Here is a 19762-nt window from a genome sequence, read left to right as displayed (position 1 = left end):
AACCTGGAAATTTCCTAGAGTCCAAAATTTAAGTATTCCATAGGCTCATGTGGAAAACAAGCAGAGATTGAATGGTGATGTTTTCCCCATTGATTGCATAAAAAGTTCAATTTAGATGGGCTTAGCATGTAATGTCGCAGCACATACCTTAGCCATGTCGTGAGCCATCCCATTGTTATTGGTTTGCAATAGAGCTTGGTGCAGTCACAAATCTGAAAAGGATGTCCTTATGCCACTAGCCAATTTACAGTCTTAACATTACTATAGACTGGCATGTATGGGCTCAGTCAAGAAACACTGAGTCCTCCTTCAGCCTGTTGGGGATGGATGTTGTTTGCCACCTTTCTGCTCCCTGGCAAAAGATTGTCTTAATTGCTGTTGACATTCACACTGGCCAGACCCACTGCCAGAAAGGGTCCCTACAAGCAGAATACAAAACTCAAAAGAACCACTGACCTCTGTTACTTGAAAGAGACAGTAGGCCACCAAAGCTATTACTGTTTCCATGTCTTTTTGACCCTTTGCAATCTGACTGCTGGCTGTGCAATCTATCAGTCTTTATGGGAGTTTCTTAAATCTTCTGAATGCCCTTCTCTCCAGAAGGACATTTCTTGACTCCTTTTAGAACTAACAATGTACTTTTGGTATCGTTGGTGTCATCTAAGAGAATGGTGAGTATTTCAAGATTGCTTACTCTACAAATGCCCTAGACTGACTTCCTACAGAGCTGCTGGAGAGAGTTAGGCAGCAATAGTCAGCCTGCATACTAGAGAAGTTGCATCATTAGAAGCACACTGGTCCTGCTTAGGTACTATAAGAAGTGGCTTTAGTGTGGCCTTTTGTCTTGCTGATTTGGTTGTATACAAATGACTGAACCAAGCTGACTGAATTCACATCTAAGATACCACAGAACTGCTTGAGGTTCAAGCCCAGTTCCCCTACATCTTACAAAGAGGAAGAGTTGAGACCCGGGCAGCTTTCTGGCTCTGACTCTTTCTGGGTGCCCTTGGGGACCCATCCTTTTAACTATTTGAGAGCATTAAGAATGCTCTGTAATTTTTCCCGGGAGTCCAAGCCAAAATCTCCCTGCCCATATTGTTTTGTTCTTGGGAAGGAACTGACATCTTGTTCACATGCAAGCATTAGGGGAAAAAAGAACACAAGAAACCCAACAAACAGCATTTTCTTTAATGGAAGACATGAATGGGCATGTTGTTTGTAAAGGCAGTGTAGCCAGTTACACAATATTTTCATTATCTCAGCAACTCAGGGGCAGTCTCTTTGATGTGTTATCTACCTCCAAGCCCAGCATGGCAGCAAAAGTGGTAGTGTTGATGCACTAAGTAACAATACTGCTGTATTTATCACCGTACTTTGTTGAAACAATGGCAGCCACTATAGTGCCGCGGGCACCAGAAGACCAGTGCAAGAAGGAGCTATTTTAAACCCTTTCCCATGACCTTTGGAAAGGGGCTATCCAAATCTCACCTAGGTTCTTTCTTCCTGGCCTGTAAAAACCCTTTCCTGTACTCAGTTTTCCCAAATTATTTCTCTCCAAAGGTGTGAGACCTGGTGGGGACAGGAGTGCCCCTGAGGTGCTGGGGTGTGCAGTAGAGAGAGGACAGTGTTGCCCATCAGAGCCCCAGTATGTGCCATGCACCCTGAGTCCCCAGACACAGGGCAGTCCTGTGCTTCTCCCTGATTCTTGACCCCACACACCAGGTGCTGCTAATCCCTTACAGACCACAGGGCAGGCTCAGCCAAAGTGCTGGAGACCCTGCCGCCTGCGCTACGAATGCATGAGCTACCACCAGGGAGGCAGAATGGGCAGGGACAGAGAGTCATGAGAAACTTGCCAGGACTGTGTCATTTTCTGGAGACAGGTTATAGGACAGAGGGAAAAGATGCTTCTGTTCACTCCCATGCTCCTTGTATGCCCATGGAACAGCTGAGGGGAGCAAACATGAATTCAGGCAAACATGAATGTATTAGCAGAGACAGCAGAGGCCACTAAGGAACAATTTTGATCCACAGAGTGATGTGGATAAACCTAACAAGCAGGTTGGCTATTGCCCCTTCTCTGCAGGTGAGGCAGCTAAAGCACAGCGCAGAGAGCGAGAGTCAAGCCCTGAACCCAGACCCTCACTCCCACAGCAATTTGCTTCCTATTAGGCCACATTCCTTTCCATCTCAGTGCTAAGGGGACAATACAGCAGGCTTGGCTGCTTCCCAGTGTGAGAATGCTCACAGCTCTGGGACATGGCTAAGCGCCCGGCTGGAGAGGGCTGTTGCCTGCACAAGGTGGGAAAGGCTGGCAGTACCAGCAGGGTTATTGAAATCATCTCCCTCATGCCAGAATGTTCATTTCTGGACTCCTCTTTGGTTGCTGGTATCCTCTTCCCACTGTCTGTGCAAAACAACAACACAGCTCTGCAAATTGTTCTCATTTTACTCCCTTATTAAGAGAGCTCCACCTCTGAGTTCATTTCAGCCGCAGGGATCAAGGACTCTACCTGCGGCCTAGGGAGGGCCTTAATTTACAGGCCAAAGACATAGGTGAGTCCTGCGCTATTGGCATTTTAACTGTGGGGAGCTGCAGTTGGTGCATGAGATGGCAACACGGGCAGCTGGGCTGGGGGAAGGCAGCTAGCCGTGTTTTGGAGCTGCCAGCAGAGGGAGATGGCCAGCCACCTAAAGATGCTCGCAATCTGTCAAATGACTTGCTGCAATGACTGCAGACTTTTGCCTACACCAAACTCCTCAAAATCGTGCAGGTTGCATTTGTAACCTGTAATTCCTTTTCAACCAGATTTTCCATCCTGCCAGTCAGATGAGATGCACCATTTCCTTTGATGCTTGTCCTTCTGGCCATGTATCTTCACTGCAGCTGAGCATTATCACCCTTAAAGTCAGAAGCCCAGTCACACTGATTTAAAGATTGGGGGTTTTATGCAAACATTTCCAGAACATTAAGGTGCCTAAAAATACAGACATTTTCTATCCTCATAAATGCTCTGCAGGTCAGAAGAATGTTGCCTGATTAAAAGCACTGTTTGGGCTTTGGTGGGCCTATATCTTAGTCTTCTGCTCTCTGCCCCCTGCTCCCTATTAAATGGATTTTATCCAGCTCATTTATTATGGCATCCAGTTTTAGTATCATTCCTAGTTTTACATCTGGTTCTCTAGAGAACTGAGTTCTAGCAACCTCAGTACTCTGAACTGTTCATCACTCTCTCTAATTTAGGTACCTTTGGCAGGCATCAGTTTTAATATATCTCCATGTACTTTTTCATGACAAAAATGTCAACCCTTCTGACTAGCACAGTGGTAGGTAAAGTTCAGCTTCTCTGATCAGTGGCCCACAGATTATGAGCCTCATCCTGAAGTTAGACAATATTTTGCACATCGCCCAGTGGAAATGTGAGTTCTCTTTCTATAAGAGAGACAGTCAATTAGCTGTGAGACTTCAGGCTGTTAATTGAATCTCTTGCATTGCTGTGAAATTGGCTATTCACAGAGTGTGATACTGTGTGCAAACACTGTGAATCCAGAGCTTCTGTATTTGGGCTGAAGTAAGGAGAGTGGTAACTCTGCTGGGTTTGATGGTGAATGTTATGACTTCTTTTTTGTAGTTCTGTGCTCACAGAAATATCAGCTGTCTGGCTGATGAAGTCCCATCACACATTGTTACCCCCATTCCCATTCTGGGAATTTACATGGGTGGCTAGAATTAATATATCTGGCCAAAACTGGCAGAGCGGCTGCCTGCTTAACAAGCAGACATTGTGCTGCCTTGAGGTGGGGGAGCTTCTGTTTCTCTTTTTTCCCTGCCAGCACCACATGCCCATCTTCTGACAGAAGCTCCATATCCCTTATCTCCCAGAAAGAGCTGGAGAAGTTATTCCAGGACTTCCCACAGCAGAGATCCAAAATCCAGGAACTCCTATGGGAAAAGAGGCCATGTTCAAAGATAGATAGAAAAATCATGGAAAATGTCTGTATATAAGCTGAGTTTAAGTTAATGGGGACATGGGGAATATTGCTTGAAGTTTCCAAAGGCTCAGATAAATATCTAGAACTTCTAGAGACACAGACTCATAGGATACATCTCTACCAATGAATGAAGTAGTACCCAGGACCGGTCCCAGTTCCTGCTACAGTGTTATGACAGGGCCTAGCATGCTTTTGGTTGGTGCCAGACTTATTTGCTGATGGCTCTGGGGTTAAAATGGTAGGGACCATTCCCAATAGGCTGTTTGCTGGCAGCCACCCTCTTTTTGAAGCAAGGAAATTTTCCAAGCTCAGAAACAGGCAATTCCATGCCATTTGGTCTCAGTGTTACCAAAGGCCCCAGGCAGGAAAGAGTCTCAACATCACCTTGAAATGTTGCTGAGCATATTTAATTTACTAGTGTAGGTTCACCCTTAATGTCCCTGATAACTATCATAACAATAACCTTAAAAAAGAGCAACATTTCGAGAAAAAATTCTCCTTAGGACGAAGCATTAAATCTTGGTAACTTGGATGATGGGTTACCTGGAGTAGTGTTAGGCCATCAGCACTGGTGTTGTGATTTAACATTTTTTAAAAAGACTCACTCTTTGGTCCTTTGATATTTTTGTAGGGCTGGGGAGCAGAGTATCATCGCCAAGATGTTACAAGCACGCCCTGCTGGATTGAGATCCACCTGCATGGACCATTGCAATGGCTGGACAAGGTGCTGACACAGATGGGCTCACCTCACAACCCCATCTCCTCAGTCTCTTAAGAGTCATCTCTTGAACTCCCTTAGGATGGATGCTATTGCAGGCAGTGGCTTATAGAATTTCCAGTGAACAGAAGCTTCTATATGTAGATGTATGTAGATGTAAATATATCTATACATAGTCTACTCACCTATTTTTTTCATGCTATGTTTCGTGGTTTCTAGCTACTCTGATGCCAGTACGATAAGTTTAGAAATTTAGGTATAGCGTATCTGTTCTCTAGTACAAAATAAGCCAAATTCCTGCAAAAGTGTCAAACATTTCCTGTGAGCATCTTCATTTGCCAGTCAAGCCAGTAAAAGGTGAGAATTCTCAGCCCTTCTGTGCAGATTCAGAAATCTGGCTGTAGCTGTTCCTAGTAGGTGAAATTCACCCCTCTGCAGGCAACCAAAGTCAGATCTCTGCACCACATATCCATTTTACATCCTAATTTCAGGTCTAAAAGAGAACCTTATGTGGTGCACAAGACATGGATAGAGATGACTTTTATCCAGTGAACTGAAAGACTAAACAGCAATTCCAGTCTGTTTCCCTACTGCAAAGCATGATGGGACAACAGATCCTCTGAGGCACTGAGACACCCCTGTCTCCCATAGGATTTGGCAGGAGGAGAGAGCCCTCAGGACGCATTCAGCACTGGAGCCTTATCAGAGCATTCTGGACAAATCCAAATAGTCTAATACTGTTGACACAGTAGTGTATGGTACTGCTGCACTGAAATACAACAAGCTCCTAAAAAAAAGAAAATTTGAAATATATACATGTATGTTTAAAAATTAACTTCCAGTGCTTTTTTGCAAAGTACATTCATTCTTGCATAGGTATCTGGCATGTAAAATTAATCTTATCCATTATACAGTATTGATGTAGTTTGTTTTAAAGTTAGGACTATCTGTAGTTAGACTACTGTGCTGATATCAAGGGTACGTCTAAAAGGGACTTGAACTGTGATTCAGAAAAGGGAAATGAAGTGTGCATTGAAGAACTGAATAACTAGTTTATCATCTATCTTGGGAGAGTCTCTGTATTGAGAACAGGGCAGAACAAGGAGCCCCACGCTCACAAGGTGGAAGCAGAAGGAGGTGGGAGTCAGTCTCATCTATGCCTTGAGCTGTGCCAATTCTCAGGATCTGAGTGCAACACTTAGATTTGACACAGAGGGGTTCCTGGCCAGTCACTTTGTACATCCCCGTGGATGGTTTCTCATCTTAGATAGATTTCATCATTTACAGTGTCTTTGCCTCGCCTGTATAGGATGGTGAGGCGGTGTAAGCCACAAACAAGTGAAGAATGAACTGGTGCACAAAACCTTTTAAAAAGCTCCTTGTCTGTGGTCCTTCAGTAAGCAGGAGAGCCTGTTGCCCATACTCTCAGCCACAGAACCAACCTTACAAAATGCTGGTCACCTGATAACCTTTTCTGAGGGGGCAGGTGAAACACCATTACGTGTTGATGGTCTCCATTTCCTTGCTGAAAGAGGAGGATTATTTCTTTCCAGGAACAGAAGGCCATCTAAAATTGTTTTGCTTTAAGGGCCAGAAGGAATGACAGCTTCTCAAATCTCACTCTTTCTTAGAACACACAAGAAGTATACCTAGAAAAAAATATTTAACAGAATTTTCTTTTCTTTTCTTTTCTTTTCTTTTCTTTTCTTTTCTTTTCTTTTCTTTCTTTTTTTTCTTTTCTTTTCTCCTCACACAATACCTGGTGCTACACATTTTACTGTATAATTACAAGAGGATACCTGAAATCTTCAGGTACATCATATATACAAACCAGATACAACATTCATTGGAAAGACTTTTCATATCTTTTAGAAGCTATGTAATACCTGTTATGAGGTGGTAATTACAAATAGAAAAGAAGAATCAGTAAACTAGCAGGGATACTTCCCTTGAATGCACCTTCAGCTGCCTCTAGCATTGTTAGGGCACAGAATGATAAATGATCATTAAGTTGTAGCAGTAATAGAAAGTTTTATAGGAAATGTGTATACATGAAGAGCCCTATTCTGTCACCATTTGACATCAGCAGTGTCACTGTGGGATAGGAAAAGCTTTACAGCCTCCTGCAGCAGTGCAATCGGGTAATAATGTTACACAGAATTCCAGGCATGCCGTTTACTGCTTAGCAGACTTAGGGATATTGGTTTGGAAACAGACATTTTCCTCGGCTCCCTCAGTGTCACCTTACTGAGGTGTTGGTAATGTGGTTTTTTTTTAGAATGTTGACTGTGCACTTACTTCAGCAATTTCTCATGTGCTTTCCATATTACTTTTCCCTTTTCTTTCTTGGCAGCTGAGGACAGAGAAAACTCACTTCCTCTACCCAGGATCTAGTTCTGTCCTTTATCCTAGACTCTTCCTTGCCTTCTAGGCTTCACCTAAGAGACACAAATTGAAACCTTCTTCCCTCCTACTATATAAGGGAACTTAGGGGTTGATTTTAGACATTTCCAATATTTTCATCTTCTTCACAGAGAACAAAGGTGCACCAGCTCTTTGGCAACTCTAGAACTCAGTTTTCTGTTGTTGCTACAGAGGAAAAATGGATAGTCAGTGAAGGGAAAGAGGTCTTTCTAAGGCATCATTCATTTCATCATAAGGTAGATAATTCAAATAGGTAAAATATACTGCACTCTGAGCGTGCTTATGTCTTCCCATCAACTAGAAGGGGAACTCAGGGTCACTGGCTCAGATGTTGACTGCTACATTGGACATATTCAAAAATAGGTGAGATGAGTTCTAGGGGAGATGTAGTGGCTTTGACAGCCTGGCAATGACGCTTACACAGTAAGTGTTGTTTAAATAGGAGATGATAGATTCAGAGCAGCTTTTCCTTTTCTGTATTTCTCCTCTTATGGTAATCCTCATACAAATAGCACTTTTGGCTTAAATGACTCTATGCATGCATCTCATTAAAGATAGTCACCTTAGTTCCCCTTAAAAGTAAGTAAAGAGACAGGTGTTTCTGAAACATGATTCTTCTGACCTAGTGTGTGCATTAGGATGAGATGAATCATTCAGCTATTTGCTGAAAGTTGGATCAAAGCACCCGAGTCTGAGCAATCAAAGCCAACAGCCGTCTTAGAGCTGTTAACCTGCAAGAGGGCTGTCATCACTGTATGCACTACTTCCAGTTTTGGTGACCTCTGTAGGCTTTAGTCTCAACCAGGCCAGCACCATTTTATGAGACATTGTGCAGATAGATACACAGTAACTGACAGTTCCTTCCCAAGAGAAGGGAAGAGCTTACAGCGTTAAAGAGAAGTAGTAACTAGTGGAAGTAGATAGGAAGATGATCTCTGCCCACATAAAATGATAAAAAGTAAGGATAAGAAAGATTAGTTGTCCTTTCTTTTTGAACAAGTCTTTCTTACAAGCTCCTTTAGTATGTGAACTGAGCTCAATTAAAAATTCAGTTTTCTCATACTTTCTAGTAAGGAATTTTGTATTTCACTGTAATGTCTCCCCCATTTTAGGAGGACTTTCTGCTGAAGGGTCTTCATCAACCTATCAGCTTGTATTAAATTTAAAGCCTTTAAATGCATTCATAAATACTCAAGCTTTTGAGATGGGCTTCCTGGGAGATTTAAAAGCCACTTACATGCTTCTTAGCTGAAGACCTTTTTTTGCTAATGTTTTTTGAGCCATCAGCAATTCAAACCTGCTTGAAGGTGTCTATGGAGAAGTACCATGCATCAGCAGGCAGTGATAGGAGTTTGACCAGCCAGTGGCATAAAGCACATTTCATCTTGGTACTCAGATCACTTGTTTTCCTATTAAGCAGTCCAGAGAAGAAGATTACTTAATTGCTGCCAGTTCTTCAGCAGCAGCAGTGATAATGTGTCGTTTGCATCCAGAGGTGTCTGAAGCAAATCTGGCACACTGCATGAAGACATTCAGTGGTACTGTTGCTCTGACTCTCAGTCCCATAATCTTATAATAGACAACCAGGTATGTTATTAGCAATGACTAGTATTTTTGTGTGAGTGGAGCATGTGTTTTGCCTCCCCGTCAAACCCTTCATCATAGACAACCCACTTAGCTATATCTGATGGTGTTTTTACCCACAGCATGTCCAGGCAGGCCTGTGTGCTTTGAAGGCAAAGGTTGAGCTGAGTTTTCACAAAAGGAGAAGGGCTCTACAGTGTACTTGCTATACTGTAAAGCCACAAACATTTTTACTCCTCATGATTATTTCATGTTCTGCCTTGCTCAGTCTGAAGGATTATGTGAAGGGGAACTATGGCCCCAAGTAACATCGACTGGTGTCAAGGAAATTCCTTCAGTGTCTCTCCAGCAGGTACTATATCAAGACTGTCAAGGCCTCAAGCAGCCCTCTCTAAGTGCTCCCTGCTTTGAGTAGGGCATCAGACTAGATGCCTTCCAGATGTCCCTTCCAACTTACATTATTCTGTGGTTCTACACAGAGATTCAATAATAACAGGTTGCCACAGACGAGGACCTGTCTATTAGCAGAGACAGTTTCAGGCTGAAACATAAACAGCATCAGCTATTTCTACATGAGTTCAGTGCAGGGTAGAGTTACCAGATATTAGTGTTCTCTCAGTATAAAATCAGCAATGTAAACATCTCTCACGGTAAACATTATCTCCACTGCCCAGCTCTTAAAATGGAGAAAGTCAGGGGTTTGTGACTGTAGCTTTATCTAATCTGCCTTTGTTCTTCCTGGCATGTAACACTCATCTTTTTGTCTTTGAGTTCTGAAAGTCTCACCAGTGACTGAGGAGGTCTTAAGCCCCCTGGATTTACAGAGGCAACTAAGGCAGAGAACCCATCTGCTTCTTGGTTGGATAGAATGATTTATAAAGAAGCATGATCAAATTTAGTGGACTTTGAAGGGTCTCAAGCTAATTTTCTTGTCTCATTAGAGACTTCTCTGCTGCAGCTAAAGCTTTCATGAATGCTTGAGCACTACACGATGGAAGCCAATGCAGGAAAGAAAGATTACATCCTATTTACTACTCACCTCTCCTCCCAACACACCATAACCTAGCTTAGTAAAACCAGAAACAGACACAATAATGAAGGATTAATGAGTCATAGGGTAAATTAATTAAATATAATTTTCAAAGCTGAGAAGTGCTGCCTAGAATATAGATTTGTACCATCAGTTAGAAAGGTACTGAACATGATGTGCTCTCCAAGCATAAGGAGAGAGCTCCTTGCTTTGGAGGACCTGGGAAACAGGCTGCTACTTGAACATCTGAACCCAAGCCCTTCTGGGTGAGTGGAAACTCCACTGAAGGGGTTCAGAAGGTTTTATAGAGGGTTTACAGTTCACGGTTGTTTTTTGTAGCCACAGATGCACTGAGAGGGTGAAGGGACTGGGGGGTGTGGGGGGTGGCATATGACTAGATATGCTCAGTAGTCAACCCTGGAAGTATCAAGGCAATATGTGCTTAGGCAACCATTGTGCTCCCTGGAGCTTGTTACAGTCACACCTAAACATGTGGAGTGCCATATGCCTTGATCTGGTGCTTCCTATTCACACTGCCTGGCTGGGTGTGCGAGCCACCCAATAAGCCATTAGGCATGTTAAGGCAAATGGTGTCCCATGTGATCCAGGGAGTTGGCTCTGGTTGCATCTGGGACTGTCTTGCAAGATCACCCTCTGCCTCTCCACAGGACTGGTGCTGAGTTCAGCTTTGGGCATCCATTCAAGGGCAGTACAAGCACTTCCGGTGCATGCTCCCTAAATACAATTGCAGTCTGGCTAGCAACTGCATGACTAAAGGACATGGATTATATAGTGGCTACCTGGGAATTGCAAAAAAGCAACCCACTTCCTCCATAGGCAGGAGATTGTAGTGCCCTGAATCAGATGGAATCAGCAGAAGCCCTCATAGCCCAAGAAAGTTGGGTCTCTTAAGGAATAATATTTATAACAAGAACTAAGAATGAAAAGTGTCCATCCCTGAGAGTCTGTAAGACGTTAGATAACCATCAGTCAAGAATGAGCCTGGTAGAGTTGGTCCCATCTTGCAGTAGCGGGAGAGATTATATGAGTCTTTAAATCTAAACAAAATACTTCTCAGCTTGGAGGCTTCATTGCAGTCACTGAAAGAGGGCTTCTTCCTGACTGCTGCTCCAGGAGTCATTCTCTCTGTACCCTTCTGCAAGGTATAGAAAGCCTGGGTGGGCAATAAGTCTTTGTTCAGCAGAGAAAAATTGCCTTGTGTCTCTAGTGCAGACAGACTCTTCTGTGTGTCATGCACCAGCACAAAATACAGCCTTTAGTTTGTATCAATCATCTACTCACAGGAAGCCCCAGGGTGGCCAGGAGTGGCCAGGAGCATAGTGCAACATCAGATCCTGTTACCTGCCCACCCTGGAGCCTCCCAAACAGCCTGCCAATGGTTTGCCCGAGGGTGCATTTTGGTGTGCTGCCATACTGTTGCCACACTCAGCTGCACCTGGCCCATGCTTGCAAACTTGGTGCCTGTACAGATAATGAATCTACTTTGCAGGCCACGTCTCAAAATGCAAGGTAAACATAACCACTATGTCCTCCAGAGTCAGCTACTCTTCCATTATAGCCAATGTGAACATTTGCAGCTAATTGTGAACATTTTTTAGATCTTCAGTCATAGTGTTTTTATTATCCATGGATGCTGCTATTTTATATTCCATGTTAGTCCTCAAATGATATTGCATATGAATAGCATAGGAAGAAATAGACCAACCAGTAAAATAATTTTAAATACAGACCTCATGAGCAAAGAAAAGCTAGAAGAAAACTTGGTAAAGTCTAACCCCTTGCACTTTCACAGTAGTGAGCACATCATCTGTTTCAAAGTGATTTTTTGATGCTACAGTGTGTGTTATGTCTTATCGATGTGATGCTTTGCAAATGAGAGAGCAAGGGAACAAACATAATGACGAGCAGAAATAATGCACCTCTAGATAAATTTTCTTCATTTATTCGGGCAATTGGAGTTCAGTTTTTAATTATTTATAATACTTTCTAAGTTCAAGTTAAATGTATCACAACATATTTTCTGCAGATAATGCAGTGTTAACAATTTATTCCCTCATTTCGGTACTGCCTGTGCAGTGGGATAACAAAGTGAAGAAACAGGCCTTTTTTGTGGGGGTCAATGAAGCCATAATCTTGCAAGGATGTATGCATTCAAGGGGCCAAAATGGTGGATTTGAGCAAGGAGTGCTTTTTTGTGTTAAGTACTAGCTATCACAATCTGGTTGAGCGGAAGAAAAACCATAAGAGTACATAAAGATTTAATAGTATCGCTTCTGCCTATGAACAATTCTGCCCTCTCGTTTTCCATCACAACCAAGGCAAAACTTCTTTGCCATCTGGAAGATGGAAGTAAGTATTACTCACAGTTACTGATATTCTGTAAAACAGTGTAGATCACTGTATAAATAATGCTCCTTGGACTCTTGCCTCTTGAGAATGAAAAATCTCAGAGATGTACTTAGTTTCAGGAGCCTGGGAGATCAGGGCAGCTCCAGAGTACTCAATCCCATGCCCTCTCATATAAAGAAAAATATAGCAACTGCTTTTCAAGTGGACATTTTCACAAACATTCCTCCTGTTGCATTTGATTTGAGGCATCCTGAAGTCAATATATTAATCTGATGTTTGAACGATACACTTTTTAACACACTCCATTTTCTTTGGCTGGAATTAATCTATTGTAAAAGGGATTATTCATGTCTTGTGTTTTACTGTTAATAAAGTTATTTCTGATTTGAGAAAACTCTTTTCCTTGTTCCCTCCTCCTTTTTCTCTTTGAAAGAGATTGGCCTTGAAAAAGCTCTAGGTCCTAGTCTGACTCCTAATGATTTTGGGAACAAGAGTATTTAGAAAGCCTTTATTCATACAAGTAAGTCTTATGCAAGAGGAATCAAAGGTTTCACTCAGTAAGGGTCACAGGATGAGACAATATTTTGAGAAAAATGGGATGGTAAACACTATAAAATGGATTGAAAATTATAGTGACATAAAATCCGCATGTTATAAATACTTTATATATATACTTTATATGCATCCCTCATCTAATTTCCTGTAGTAGATTTGAAGATTCAAGTGGATGTTTGGCTTATTTCCAGAGGAGACAGCACTGATCTGAGCAGGCACTTAGCACTGCTTGTAAAGCACTGAGCACTGCTGCTGCCCTGTGACAAGCACTGGCGGTGAACCAGTGGATTTGCACTAGTGGGAAGACAGATTTGCAGCTATGCAGGTCTAGAACTGCTCAAGGAGGTATAGTACCAGTCTTTGTTATGCAAGTCAAGTTTTAATCTTCCTACAATTTATTATTTGTGTTCTGTAATAGAGGAAGCAAGGAAGTAGGATACATATAATGGCCCTGGAACCACCTGGACATCTGCTGGGTCCACACACAACCTGGGAAGCACATTTGACACTGCCTGAGCAGGACAGCTGTGTTACCAGCACATCTCCTGATGTCATGCCAGCCTCTACAAGGTTAATACTACAGACCATCAGAAGCACAGGGAAGCTTGGCTGCTCTGTGCTGAACATCTCTGTTTCATTTGTTAGTTCAAACTAACACGTGTCCTAACAAACACTCCCTGTGCTGCCCCACTGTCAAAGCACACCGACTTCAGTTTAGCCACATCCTTCTCCTTCAGAGAACTTCTGTTTAATGTATGGTAAGTAATTTAAAGAAACTGAAGCTCATCTTTCTTAAACTAGTCAAAGAACCCACCCTGATGAAACCATTTAGATAAAATACAATTCCTTGATTCCTTGGTCTAAGAATTCCCAAGTTATGGCATGTGCACTGCAATAGTACTGTTAGGTTATCTGATTAAAGGCTAATCGCAGTAAACATGGAAACCATGAGGATCAGAGGAACCATGTCAGGTGGAGGAACCCCAGCAACCCCCTGGTAAGAAGGGAGCACCCTGACCCAGCTGCTCCCAAAAACCATCAGAGGGGAATGACTCAACCATTGTTCCGATGTGAAACCCACCCAGAGGAGTCAAGAAAGCCATGCAAACTAGAGGGCATTAATGCCTACAGGGGAATAGGACTTCTTATGGGATACAGGGGGAAGAGAATGCTAGGACTGTGTAAAACTTATTATGGAGTGTTCTAAGAGGATTTGGGGGATGTACAAAACATTATGGGATATTTAGGGTGTTGCATGAAGGGAGGGAAGGAAGGAAGGCCCTTCCTTATCTTTATAATTTACGTTTGCCTGCCAGAGCCCCTTGTTCAAGGACTTTCACTGAGTCAGCTTCGCAAAGTAAAAAAGAATAAGAATTTATTAAAGCAACAGATACAACAGGTTCGGAATTGCCGTTGATAAATGCACTTGCTGCTACAAATTTTCTTTCTTTGAGCTCAAACTAACAATTAAGCGCTTTCAATAATAATATATTTCCCTGGGTAACATCCGACGTTGTCGGAGGCGCAAGTCTTACCAAAGAGGCGTCCCCGTTTGGGGGAAGGGAGAAGGAGGCTCGCTCGGCAGCAATCTCCGGTGAACAGGTCGGGGGTTCGGTTTTCTTCCCTTCCAAAAACTTTAGCGGGCTGTCCTCTGTTTTATAGTTGCTGAAGGTGGGATGTGGAAGTGCGGCAGTCACACTTCATTGGCCAGATTGCCATTTGCGCGGTTGTTGGGGGTATGCCCCCCTTATTCACATATCGCTATGCAGCACGGGGTGTGTTTTTTAATAGGGTAAGCAGGGATAAGGAGGCTAGGGGTACTATAGGTCAACACTTAGTCTGTGAGCAGCAATTATTTTTTGGGATGCAACCCTTTGTGGTCAGCGGCGGAGGGTGATACCTCCATATCGCTCCCTCCTCTGCCCTGCAGCTGGAACAAGCTGTCTGGCCTTCACCAGCTAATTCGTTACTCATGTTGCAAAAGGGTGGTGTGCCTTGTCTGCCAGGGACTGTTTCTCCTTTGTGCCCCCTTTCCTCCCGAATTCTCTCCTGATTCCACATAGCGAAAGGACAGATGGCAGGGAAAAGGAGAGATTAAGGTGGATTAGGGAGTGTTCCACAATCATGGAAAAACAGATGGAAAATAGAGGGAAAAGGAGATAAAGGGGCCAGCTGCATGTAAACAGGTTGCTGTTTAGGTATGTAAACAGGTCTGCTTGTCCTGTGCTTGCTCACTCAAGCCTGTCCTGTCTTCCTATTCCTGACTCTTGTGTCTGGCTGCACTCTCTATTCTGAGGCTGTGTGTGTGAACGCTAGTGAATTTCATGCCAGACTAGCTGGCAAGTAGGAGGAGAGGTCTAGAGCCAGGTGCCAGCCTGGGGGGCCTGCAGCTCCAGTGCAGACCAGGGGCTGGGGGCCAGCAACTGGATTCCCTGCATGTCCAAGATCAGCTGCTGGCGAGACCTGTAGTGCATGTGTGTGTATTCCACTAGTGGAGAGGAGAGATCGGAAGAGGAAAAAGAGGATCAGGCCATCTGTGCTGGTCATGCTTGTGAGTGCTGGGTGATCATCTTGGTGCTGGCAAAGGCACTGTCTTTGTTGCACTGTGTGGCCAGCCATGCCAGTAGTGTGTGTGCGCATGCACGTATTAGGAATAGGTTCTCCATCTCACTACTGGCTGAACCAGAGAACTCAAAACTGAAGCAGCTTCCTATCGGGCTGGGATAGGCATGTCTCCCTGGGTCCTGAGATCCATCTGGTTCATCTACCTTCTAACAAATACATGGCCTAGCACAAAGCTAGGAACTGCATATGTCGATGTGGCACTGTGACTGTCACTGCCTACAGGGAAAGCTTAGCAAAAACAAAACAAAACCAAAAAAAACACAGAACCTTTGGTTAAATCTAAATTTGGAACTAATCCAGGTGACAGAATATCAACCAGTTTTTACTGCACTGAACCAACTAACTTGTATTTGATTACAGCTTCCAAAAATACATCAAAGTTTGATGGACATGGAGGATACAATGTTTTTTGTGGGTTGCTTATTTCAGTGGCAAATGCTAAGCAAAAATTTCTCTAGATAAGGATTTCCATCAGATCTACTTGTCATTTCGATTTATAATTTACCTTGGATCTGAGAGATAAGAAATTAATACAAAAAAATTCTGACTTCAGCACATCTGCAGTATAACAGATAATAGTTGAGCTGTAAAAGTGCTTGCAAAATGAGCCTATATAACTTACTGCTGACAGAATGTTCAGGAATTCATCAAAGTTCTGATTTTCAGTTGCTTGTACACTTCATTGTTTAAGGAAAGCATATGAAAAATAGTTTCCTTGATAAACTGTCAAAAGCAACTGTTGTGAAATCTAACGAGCACCAGATGTTGTTTCTATAAACTGTGACGGATACCAGAGCAAGCTATTCACTCGAAGATAAATCTCATCCTAGAAAGCTACTAGTCCCAACATGACTATTAGATTCAATCTTCATCTCTTGCATTTTGTTTTCCACCCGTATGTTCCCAGTGAGAATTTGGGCCCACTACTCAGTGAGGCAGCGTACCTTATAACAAAGGACATGGAAAAGACTGAGGTACTCAATGTTTTTTGTGTCTTGGTCTTCACTGGTAAGACCTACCCTGTGTCCTCAGTTTCCCAAGCCTGCTAGCAGAACCTGTGGGAGTGAAGCAGTACCCACAGGAAAGGAAGACACAGGGAGTACTTACACCAGTTGGATATACAAAAGTCCATGGGACTGCATGGGGTGCACTCCAGGGTGCTGCTGGAGCTGACCAATGTCGCTGCAAGGCCTCACTCTATCATCTCTGAAAGGTTCTTATAATCAGAGGAGGTTCCTAATGACTGGAAAACAGAAACATCACATCCATTTTCAAGAAGGGCAAGGAGAACCCAGGCAACTACGGCCTCAGTCCCTGGGAAGGTTATAGAGCAAATCCTCCTCAAACGTATTTCCAGGAACATTAAGGACGAGAAGGTAACTGGGAACAGCCAGCAAGGATTAACCAAGGACAAACCAGAGCTGACCAACCTGACTGCCTTCTACAATGCAATGACTGGGTCTGTGAACAAGGAGAGAGCAGTGGATGGTATATATCTTGACTTTTGCAAGGTCTTTGACACAACCCCCCTATAACATCCTTATACTGAAATTGGTGACATATGGACTGGATAAGTGGGTGATAAAGCAAGTTAAAGACTGGCTGGACCATCAGGCTGAAAGGATAGTGATCAGTAGGAAAAGTCCAACTGGAAGCTAGCTACCAGTGGCATCCCTCAGGGATCAATACTGGGGCCAGTCCTGTTTAAAGTTTTCATTAATGACACGGGTGATAAGATGGAGTGTGCTCCCAGCAAGTTTGCAGATGACAGCACTGAGACAATGGAGGATAGGGCTGCCATTCAGAGGGACCTCAACAGCCTGGAGAAATGGGCTGACAGGAACCGCATGAAGTTCAACAAAGGTAAATATACATATATTTTTTGTTTCTTTTATATATTTATTTATTTATATAAAAGAAACAAATTACACCTTGGGTGTCCCCTCAGCTCAGGCTATTAACTTTAAATTGGTTTAGATGCAAGGAAGAGTCATTCTCCTTTCTTCAGCAAAAGCTTGACATCAGTGGTATATCAGGCTTTATGTATGGGTACATCAGGGTATATCTATCAGAGGCATCTGGGTACATCCCCTCCCCTCCAGATCTACTGCACAGGCCAGCTTTAAAAGGAATGGAGAATATCCTCACCTCTCCCCAGGGAAGCAAATACCCAAGACTGCAGATAACATTAAGGCCCATTTTATACAAAAATGTTCTCACAGCCCTTATACAAAAGAGGGGCGGTGTTACCTCCCCCTCATGCGCTTTTTGTTCTTTGCAAAGAATTGCCATAGACCCCTGTTTTTCAACCCAGAAAAAAAACAGAAACAGCTCCCCAGAGCTTCCTCAGCTGTGGAAAGGACAGTTCCACACTTAACATGCAGTTATGGGGGATCACTTTTCTAAGTCTTTCAACTCTTCCACTACTCTGCATAAACAGCACAGAGCCTTAGCTCTAGGCTTTGGATTTCCATCCAATGATTAGACTTCTAAAACCGTTAAGACGCTGCCACACCTAGCAAAATAGATGATGCTTGCATTTGGCTTCCTTCTGTGCAGCCAGACTTTCATTCCTTCACCACAACTGGGCTCAAAACAGACACAGGTTAACTGATTCAGACTGGGGCAGGGCACAAGAGCACTGCTAACACTGCAGGACACAAAAACCTCTGGTGAAAGAGGGAGGTGTCTGGTGAGTCAAGGTGCCTTCAGGATTAGGCAATACCAGAATATTGATTTTTTGGATAATTATGAGCACACATCTCTGAATTCCCCAAGTGCTCCATCAGCTCTAGCCTTCCATTTTCTGTATATGTTGCTTTAACATAATTAATATATCAAGTCTCTTCCTCTGGATAAAAAAAACATACACACAAATGATTCAGACAAGAGAACATCTTCTCTCACGCTGTCATGTACTACTTCCCCAAAACACCGTAATAGTATATGCATTCAAAAAAATCATATTTTCATAAATGGCAGGTCCTTCCAGGTCCTTAACATGCTTGAGAAGCTTTGTGGCCACATTCACACCTGATGCAGGCAACTGATCTGGATGCAGATGAACTGACTTGAGTTTAAACTAGTGAGAAATAGGGAAAACTAACAATTCCAGCGTATACATGCTGGACATACACCCCACTATATAGAGAACCAGATCCAGCTGTTTCTATTCTCATAGTTCATAACTAAAGCAAGCATATTGTATAAAATGCAAAGGGTATATGTTTTACCATTCTGTTAGTGAAAAGGAAATTGTTACAAAGGACTACTTAAAAAAAGTATACAAAATGCTTCAGAGAAAATGCTAGAAAATGGAAAACACTTAAATAGAGTGCAACTACAATAATTAGAACAACAAATCACAGGTGAGGACTCCAAATACAAAATTACATGTAAAAACAATATTTAGAAAGTTGAAAGTACAGTGCCTCCAAAAAATGTAGTGATAGATGTATCATGAAGATCTAAAAGGTGTTGAATAGATATGCTGAAAGGTATATCATCCACTTAAATTTCTGAGAGTGTTTCACTACAATTAGTCCTGTTCATTTGATAAGATCGAACACTATCTTTTATAGTTTACTTTACTTTGAAGCACACTTCGTTCTACACTTCCACATCTGTTCCTTAAAAAGTAACTTTAATAATGGCGTTATGTTAAAAAAAAAATCAAAACTGGGAAAGCTACAGAATAAAAATAATAATCAGTGAAACTCCTAAAAGAACCAAATTGTGTACCTAAAATTACTTCATTTTTTAAACTAAGTTAAATCAGAGCTGTTTGCCTACACGCTTTCATAAGCTGACCATTTAAAACAACAGAAAATACTTCTTTCTGTAATTTGAGCCTCTTAATTTTTCACATATATTCAGACATGCTGAAAATACTAACTTGATTTTACTTAAAGCTGAAATAAATTTTCCTGTATCGTAACAGCCTGGGAACACAAAAGTTTTAATGGCACCTTATCAGAGCTGGCCATTTTAGTATAGAAAAAAAAAAAGTAATGTGTAACAAGTAACAAATGTAACAGAAAAAGGATTTTTTTTAAAAACACAACAATTTTACTTAAACACTTATTGGTCCAAAAGTGTTGATACAAAAAGTTTTTGGAATTTTTTTTAAAGGAACAACCTGCACAATGCTAAATACAATAAATCCCTACTGAACAATTTCTATACATACACAAAGCACACCTTATAAAAAATAATAAGACTAGCAAATACTCCTCAACAGATATTCCCCAGTGGACCAAACTATTGCAATAGCAAAGTAGTACTTTAATAACCACCTCAATCATTCAAATAGCCCCTATTCGGAAATGTGTTTTAATATCCCCCCTCTCCCCCCCAAAAAAACCCTTGGGATTCAAATCCTACATAATATGTTTGGATTCTTAACCAAATCAATTGCAAGTTTATCTTAACTGGCTGAAAATCTGAAAAGTCCAGCACTTGAG

General features: G+C 42.3%; 1 protein-coding gene across 2 annotated transcripts in view; it reads left to right on the top strand.

Annotated features, from left to right (window-relative positions):
* Positions 1-5793, top strand: part of SMAD9 (SMAD family member 9) — a 37039-nt gene extending 31246 nt beyond the window's left edge. For both annotated transcript variants that reach the window (XM_067291282.1, XM_067291275.1), the window contains exon 7: positions 4625-5793. In XM_067291282.1, coding sequence (XP_067147383.1) covers positions 4625-4768 — 144 coding nt within the window. In that variant the 3' untranslated portion in view covers positions 4769-5793. The remainder of the gene's footprint in view (positions 1-4624) is intronic.
* Positions 5794-19762: the final 13969 nt, after the last annotated feature.

Source organism: Apteryx mantelli, chromosome 1, assembly GCF_036417845.1.
Source record: "Apteryx mantelli isolate bAptMan1 chromosome 1, bAptMan1.hap1, whole genome shotgun sequence".
NCBI lineage: Eukaryota > Metazoa > Chordata > Aves > Apterygiformes > Apterygidae > Apteryx > Apteryx mantelli.
Note: the sequence above shows the minus strand (reverse complement) of the source record. Positions and strands in the feature narration are given on the sequence as shown.